The sequence below is a fragment of the Triticum dicoccoides genome, chromosome 6B, assembly GCF_002162155.2.
Source record: "Triticum dicoccoides isolate Atlit2015 ecotype Zavitan chromosome 6B, WEW_v2.0, whole genome shotgun sequence".
Taxonomy (NCBI): domain Eukaryota; kingdom Viridiplantae; phylum Streptophyta; class Magnoliopsida; order Poales; family Poaceae; genus Triticum; species Triticum dicoccoides.
Genome location: NC_041391.1, coordinates 710,831,075 through 710,839,430, shown reverse-complemented (window position 1 = coordinate 710,839,430; position 8,356 = coordinate 710,831,075). Strand labels below are relative to the sequence as shown.

Below are 8,356 nucleotides of genomic sequence, written 5' to 3'. Positions count from 1 at the left end.
AGAGGAACTCTCAATGAAAGCACCAACGTCGGTGTCAAAACCGGCGGATCTCGGGTAGGGGGTCCCGAATTGTGCGTCTAGGCGGATGGTAACAGGAGACAAGGGACACAATGTTTTACCCAGCTTCGGGCCCTCTTGATGGAGGTAAAACCCTACGTCCTGCTTGATTGATATTGATGATGTGGGTATTACAAGAGTAGATCTACCACGAGATCAAGGAGGCTAAACCCTAGAAGCTAGCCTATGGTATGATTGTTGTTGTGTCCTACGGACTAAAACCATCCGGTTTATATAGACACCGGAGAGGGCTAGGGTTACACAGAGTCGGTTACAATGGTAGGAGATCTACATATCCGTATCGCCAAGCTTGCCTTCCACGCCAAGGAAAGTCCCATCCGGACACGGGACAAAGTCTTCAATCTTGTATCTTCATAGTCTTGGAGTCCGGCCGATGATGATAGTTCGGCTATCCGGACACCCCCTAGTCCAGGACTCCCTCACAAAGCCTGAGACTTAATAGCAGTACGTGGCATGTACTTCAAACCATGAGGCACAAGCTCGATAGCCCACTTGGCGACTCGTCCCGTGGCCTCCCTATTCTGGATGATGTCTCCCAAAGGGGCAGAACTTACCACAGTTATAGGATGACTTTGAAAGTACTGCTTCAACTTTCGGTTGGCCATAAACACTCCATAAACGAGTTTCTGCCAATGTGGATACCTTTGTTTGGACTCAATGAGTACCTCACTGACATAATAAACCGGCCGTTGAACCGGATGCTCCTTGCCAGCCTCCTTACGCTCCACCACGATGGCAACACTGACCGCTCGTGAATTAGCAGCCACATATAACAGCAACGGCTCTCTGTCAATGGGAGCCGCAAAAACCGGTGGCTCAGAGAATTGCCTCTTCAAGTCTTCAAAGGCAGCATCCGCAGCATCACTCCAGACGAAAGTGTCAGTTTTCTTCATCATCTGATATAATGGAAGGGCCTTCTCACCTAACTGGCTTAAAGCGGCAACACGACCCGCCAGTCGCTGAACATCATTGATGCACGCCGGCTTAGCCAGAGAGGTAATCGCCTTAATCTTCTCCGGATTAGCTTCAATGCCTCTGTTTGACACCAGAAAACCTAAGAGCTTGCCTGCAGGCACACCAAACACACACTTGGCCAGGTTAAGCATCATCTTATAAACCCAGAGATTATCAAAGGTCTCTTTCAAGTCTGATATCAAGGTTTCCTTTTCTCTGGACTTCACCACAATGTCATCCACGTAAGCATGAACATTACGCCCAATTTGATCGTGCAAACAGTTCTGCACACACCGCTGATAAGTCGCCTGGGCACTTTTGAGTCCAAACGGCATAGATACATAACAGAAGGCTCCAAACGGAGTGATGAAAGCCGTCTTCTCCTGGTCCTTAACTGCCATCTTGATCTGATGATAACCAGAGTAAGCATCCAGGAAGCTCAAACGTTCACAACCCGCCATAGCATCAATAATTTGATCAATACGGGGGAGAGCAAAGGGATCAGCCGGACAAGCCTTGTTTAAGTCCTGTAATCCACACACATCCGCCAAGTGCCATTCTTCTTGAGTACTAACACCGGATTAGCCAACCACTCCGGGTGAAAAACCTCAACAATAAACCCGGCCGCTAAGAGCCGGGCAACCTCTTCCCCAATAGCCTTCCGTCTCTCCTTGTTGAACCGTTAGAGAAACTGCCTGACCGGCTTATACTTTGGATCAATATTGAGAGTGTGCTCAGCGAGTTCCCTCGGTACACCCGGCATGTCAGAAGGTTTCCATGCAAAGATATCCCGGTTCTCACGGATGAACTCGATGAGCGTGCTTTCCTATTTAGGATCCAAATTGGCACTGATACTGAGCTGCTTCGAAGCATCCCCTGGGGTAAAGTCCACAAGCTTTGTCTCAGCGGCCGATTTAAATTTCAACGCCGGGTCATGCTCAGTAGTGGGTTTCTTGAGGGAGGTCATATTCGCCGGGTCAACATTGTCTTGATAAAATTTGAGCTCCTCCGTAGCACAGGCAGACTCATCGTAAGCCGCGTCGCCTTCTTCGCATTCTAAGGCCACCTTTCAACTCCCATGCACAGTAATGGTGCCCTTGTAACCCGGCATCTTGAGCTGTAAGTAAACGTAACACGACCGTGCCATGAATTTAGCATAAGCCGGTCGCCCAAACAGAGCGTGATATGGACTTCTAATTTTAACCACTTCAAACGTCAATTTCTCAGCCCTGGAGTCATACTCATCTCCAAAGGCCACCTCCAATTCAATCTTACCAACTGGGTAAGCCGACTTACCCGGAACCACCCCATGGAAAACAGTGTTGGATGTTCTCAAATTCTTCTCAGTCAACCCCATGCGCTGAAAGGTCTCGTAGTAGAGGATATTGATGCTGTTACCGCCGTCCATGAGTACCTTAGTGAATTTATATCCACCAACCTGGGATGCCACCACCAAGGCTAACTGACTCGGATTATCAACCCGTGGAGGGTGATCCTCTCTGCTCCATATAATGGGCTGCTCTGACCACCTCAAATAATGAGGAATTGCCGGCTCAACAGAATTCACGGCCCTCTTATGAACCTTTTGGTCACGTTTGCACAAACTAGTGGTAAACACGTGATACTGCCCACCATTCAACTGCTTCGGATGGCTTTGATAGCCCGACTGCTGCTGCTGCCCTCCTTGACCAGACTGCTGCTGATTATTACCACCTGGATGCCCCTGAAAACCAGAATTTGAGCCACCGCCCGGGCCATGAAAGCCGCCAGCCCCTGAGCCGCTGCCAGATCCATGACTGCCATCGAAGGTGTTGGAATTTTTAAATGCCTTCATGATCGCGCAATCCTTCCATAGGTGTGTGGCGGGCTGCTCCCGGGTGCCGTGTTTCGGACAGGGCTCATTGAGTAGCTGCTCAAGAGATGGGCCTGACCCGCCGGACCGAGGCGGCTTACCCTTATATCTCTTATTGTTACCCCGCGCATTGGCATTGGCCACAAACTCTGGGTTACCGTTCGTCTTGCGCTTATTGCCGTTTGGTTCCCCGGGCTATGTTGTTGACCCTTTCCATTGCCGTTCCTTTTTCCCTTCCCTATCTTCTCATCGTTAGAGCGGGATCCTTGGTACTATCAGAATCGGCATATTTGACTAAAGCCGCCATCAGTGTACCCATATCATTGCAGTCACGTTTAAGGCGCCCCAGTTTCTGCCTCAGCGGCTCAAAGCTGCAATTCTTCTCCAACATAAGGACTGCAGAACCGGCATCCATCTTGTCAGATGAATGAATTATCTTCTTGACCCGGCGCACCCAATGGGTGGTGGATTCACCTTCCGCCTGCTTACAATTCGTCAAGTCCACGATCGACATAGATTGCTTACAGGTGTCTTTGAAGTTCTGGATGAAGCGGGTTTTTAATTCTTCCCATGAACCAATGGAATTGGGTGGCAAACCCTTTAACCAAGACCGGGCCATTCCATCTAGCATCATGGTGAAATATTTAGCCATTGCCGCGTCACTGACTTCCAACAGCTCCATGGCCATCTCATAACTCTCGATCCATGCTCCAGGTTGTAAGTCGGCTGTGTAATTCGGCACCTTTCGAGGTCTCTTGAAGTCCTTGGGCAACCGCACATTACGCAAAGCCGAAACCAGGAAAAGAACACCACCGGTTCTAGTGGCTATTCTCGCCTCAACAGAAGTCGTCGGATACTCTGGAAAATCTTGATGTGCGGTCTGTTGGGCCGCTAACTGAGCCGCCCGCTCGTTCTCCTGACGTATTCGATCTTGTACCGGATTATAGCCACCGGGCTGGTTACGGCGTTGGGCGTTGCCTGACAAAGCTTCCGACTCCATGTGCCTTCTATAACTCGGGCTCCGGTTCTGGCGAGGCGGTGCTAACCAAGGCAGGGGAGTTGAATGAATCATGTCCCGGCTGTAAGAATAGGTCTCCTGCTGAGCTAAGGCCGTCTGGAGGAGTTCTCTGACTCTCCGGGTCTCCACTACCGCCGGGTCATCACCGTCCATAGGAAGAGCCGCCAAACGCGTTGAAGCTGCGATTAAGTTCTCCATGGGGTTGGAAAAGTGACCCGGTGGAACCGACACATAACGTGGCGGTGGCATGCTCACGTGAGGTGGTGCCATCTCCCGAGGCTGAGTCGGCCCTCCTGTTCTGGCTGTCATAAGCTGATTGGCTTCCGGCGGGTTACTTGGGCCGGCTCCAGGTGTAGCAAAAAGAACCCGAGGGTCGTAATTCGGAGGTAAACGAGACTGAGTCTTCTGATGTCTCCTCCTCATTACCTCATTGGACGCATTTAAGCTCATCGTGAGCTGGTAAGCTTCTGACTGCAACCGCTGTGCCCGGGCGTCGAGAGCCGCCCGCTCTGTAGCTAGTCTAGTATCCTCAGCTGCCAAGGCCTCCTTGGCCTGTGCTATCTCCTCACGCACCCGTGCCACCTCCGTGTCATGCTCATATTTGTTCGCAGGGATCACCGTGGCGGTTAACAGGGCCGTAAGCTTGTCCATGAGCTCTATCAGCACCTGAGCCGGCGGGCGCACAGGGCCACCTGCCTCGGCTGTCCCTATTTCAGATGTTATCGCTGCAGCAGCCGTAGAGTTAGCGCCGGGCTGAGTCCCAGCCATGAAGATTCCTGCCCATCTTGGCGGCTCATGGGGGTCCAGAATACTGATGTCATCAGAACAACCCCCTAGCACGCCGTCTTGCACCTGATACAATGAATCCGTTGAATCGGCGGACGAATCACCGTCTGAGAGGACGGCCGTCTCACCATCATCTTCAGATCCTTTAGAAAGTTCCACTCCGTGGATGCAGCCCACGAAAGCACGCTTCATGATGGATTGAGCCCGGGTCTTCCTCGCACGCTGAGCCGTCTCGATGAGGTCGGTGCCGCTGTCCGGCTCAGGTCCCGGCTCTCCGATCCAGCCGATGAAGACGTGGATTCCGCCGAAGGGGACCCGGTACCCGTACTCAATTGAGCCGGTGTCGGGGCCCTAGCCTTCGTTGTCGATGTAGATCTTGCCGCGACGACTCTTGGTCATCCGGCCCGTTATGTATCCCTTGAGCCCTTTGAAGTTGCCCTTCAAGAACTCAAATCCACTGTGCGCTGGCCCCACGGTGGGCGCCAACTGTCGTGGAATTGTCACGTCAGATGTCCTCGTGAAAGGACTTAGTTGTGGAGCCATCGCAACTAGAAAGCTTGAAGGGGTTAAACGGGACAAAGGATACGAGAGGGTTTATACTAGTTCGGCCCCTTACGGTGAGGTAAGGCCTACGTCTAGTTGGGTTGGTATTGATGTTTCAATGACCAGGGAGCGAGATACGCTATGCCTGGTTCTCAATGAGTTGTTTCTTGCCCTAAGCCGCCATCAGGTCGTCCCCTCATATACACGGGTTGACGCCCTGCGGCTTACAGAGTCCCGGCCGGCTTATAAACAGTATCCGGCTCGGTGACTAGTTAAATATACCTTATGATACAAGTCATGCCATTATGGCGGTTTACTACAACGGGCCTTAAGTCGCCTGTGGGCCTTAAGCCCTTTATTGAACCGCCATCTTCATGCTTGGCCTTGGGCTTCTTTCTGGAAAACCTTCTTTGCGTAACCCGGCCCCTCCTGGGCGGCTTACAAATAGTTATATCCCCAACACCGTGTGAAAGGGAACCAATGGAAAATTGGGATGCGCTCCGCGTGCAGAGACCTCCCTCGTGGGCAGGCCCACCGAAGCGAATTTCCTTTCTGGTTTTGGGATTTTTGCAATTTGCCGCTCTCACTTTTTTGGTTGGGAACACTACTGAAAGTGCATCTAACCCCTAAGGGTGATTTTGGTAATTAATAAAAATCTCTATGGACCAATGATTTCACGTCTGCCCGTTGGCTAGCCTCAGCTCTTGGTTGGCAGCTCGTCGGCGAGCCTCTACTTGTCATCAAGTGTGGTCATTGTTGGCAGCTGGTGCCATGCCTCGTCTTGAGCATGCGCAAACCTCCTGGATGAGTTTCCTACAAGTGCGAAAAGGACGTAATGACTGCAATTTTGTACGGTTGTTATTCATATTCGTCGCAATTTGAAACTTGTTGTTTTCTTAAAATGTATGTAGCAAGGATGCAAGTTTTGGTATCGGTAAGAAGAGTACATTGCTCTATTGATAATGAAAAATCTGCTAGATGTTGGAATGATTCCCATTCTACTACCAAAAGTAGACATGCAAAATAACAAGAGTGGACATACAACATTTATTTGTTACTGAAGGAAGGGAAAATTGTTTCTAGTTGGTCCTGAATAGCTTCCTGCAAAAGGATTCCTGCTTGCTCGGTGAATGTCTTGCTAAAAGATATAATTTCTTGTACACTAGTTGCTGGAGACGAGGCTATAGATGACGCAATGTTCAAGTTTGAGGCGGCAGAGAAGAAAGAAGCCTGCAAACTCGAGAAGCTAACCGAGAAAAGCAACAATGTAGGTAGTGAAGATATGAAGAAAGTATCGATCGGACTAGTAGGAGCAGTTAAGGAAGTGATGTTTGTACTGTGCGTAATTTTTCTTGTAGTTTCTTGAATCAGTTCTCTTAGCGAATAACTGGTGAAGTATGTGGCCAAGATATCATTTAGTGAAATAATTGAATAGTGAAGTTTGACTCGATGGCCCAAAAAATAAATGAATTTATGCTAAAACTTTAAGGGAGTTAAGTTTGAGGGTACGGTTAGAAACCGCACATTTCTAGAGAAGCAAATATAAAGAGTTAAATGATAAGAGACCATTTGCTCCTAAATTATTAAAAGAACGGTTAGAGATGCTCTCACCATGGAGCATATGCCCGCCCCGTCTCAACGGCGTGGCCATCCTTCTTCTTCACCATGACCCCCGTGGCCTTCTCTCCGCCCCTCCTCCGTTGTCCGATGTGGGCTCCAGGTCGTCCAGGATGTAGGACATGTCGAGAAGCATGACGATGGAGACGCTGATAGCGAGCGCAAAGAGAGGTTGGCGAGAGCGGTGACGAGGTAAACGAGGACGACAACATCGCATCGATGAGGAATGGCTGAACGAAAGAGCGGGTTTAGGTTGACATGCCAAAGATGGTGTTGAGGATGAGGATGACCACGTGGTGGTCGTCGTCTCCTCCTATGTGAGGTTGGCATCCAAGAGCGTGCTGTCGATGGAGGACGACATAGAGACGACTAGGGTTAACTGCGGGGATGCAATCAAGGGAGAGAAAAGGGCCATGAGATGCTGGGGAATCGATGGTGGAGGCCATTACGGGGTCACAACAGTAGATAGCAGCGCAGAAGATGGCCATCGTTTGCCAGAATCAAAGCGACGGCGGTAGTTTGGATCGGATGGAGAGACGCCATGAGTTTTAGCGTGCGTGTGCATGCATGGCCGCGCGGGGTATGCATGCGTCTATATCTAATCCGGTAGAAAATAAGAAACCGGATACAGGTTCCGTGGGAGAGGCAAACAAAGGAGGCGGAGCGGACGAAGGATGGCCAAAGTGCATTCAGGCAGGAAAATGAACGCTGCTGCCATTTGTTTAACATAACATAATATAAGAAAAGAAATAGATATAGAAAAGAGAAATGAAACATCCCTACTAAAAGAGGATAGTAGAGAAGTTGTATTCAAGTTGAAAGCAATATAATGACCCAATTAAACCACAACACATGAAGAAAAAAAGAGAGAGAGAGAGGAAGAAAGAGCCTTCTAGAACAAAACCCTTTGCGCGTGCCCTTTTCTTCCACGCCTCCCCTCCCACGCCTTCTTCCAATCTTCCTCCTCCGGTTCCCCACCCAACCAAACCCTAGACCAACAAAGTCCCCGCACCCCACGCAGATCCCAGCCCCGCCGACAGCCCCGAGCCCTAGATCCACCGATCGAACGCCCGCCGGACCCGATGAGCTCGTCGTCTCCGCCGGCGGCGGCGGAGGAGGTGCCGATGGCGCCGGGCTTCCGCTTCCACCCGACGGACGAGGAGCTCGTCTCCTACTACCTGCGCCGCAGGGTCCTCGGCCGCCGCCTCCGGATCGACGCCATCGCCGAGGTCGACCTCTACCGGCTCGAGCCCTGGGACCTGCCGCCGCTCTCGCGCATCCGCAGCCGCGACGCGCAGTGGTACTTCTTCGCGCGCCTCGACCGCAAGGTGGCCGGCGCCGGCGCCGGCGGCCGCGGGGGCCCCGGCAACCGCACCAACCGCGCCACCCCGCGCGGCTACTGGAAGACCACCGGCAAGGACCGCGAGGTCTTCCACCGCGGCCGCGCCGTCGGCATGAAGAAGACCCTCGTCTTCCACGCCGGCCGCGCCCCCAAGGGCGACCGCACC

At 51.6% G+C, this 8,356-nt stretch overlaps 1 protein-coding gene across 1 annotated transcript in view; it reads left to right on the top strand.

Annotated features, from left to right (window-relative positions):
• The first annotated feature begins 7,766 nt into the window (after positions 1 to 7,766).
• The window catches only part of LOC119325125 (NAC domain-containing protein 78-like), a 4,623-nt gene continuing 4,033 nt past the window's right edge, over positions 7,767 to 8,356 (top strand). The window contains exon 1 of the mRNA XM_037598865.1: positions 7,767 to 8,356. This exon is cut by the window's right edge and continues 4 nt beyond it. Coding sequence (XP_037454762.1) covers positions 7,931 to 8,356 — 426 coding nt within the window. The 5' untranslated portion in view covers positions 7,767 to 7,930.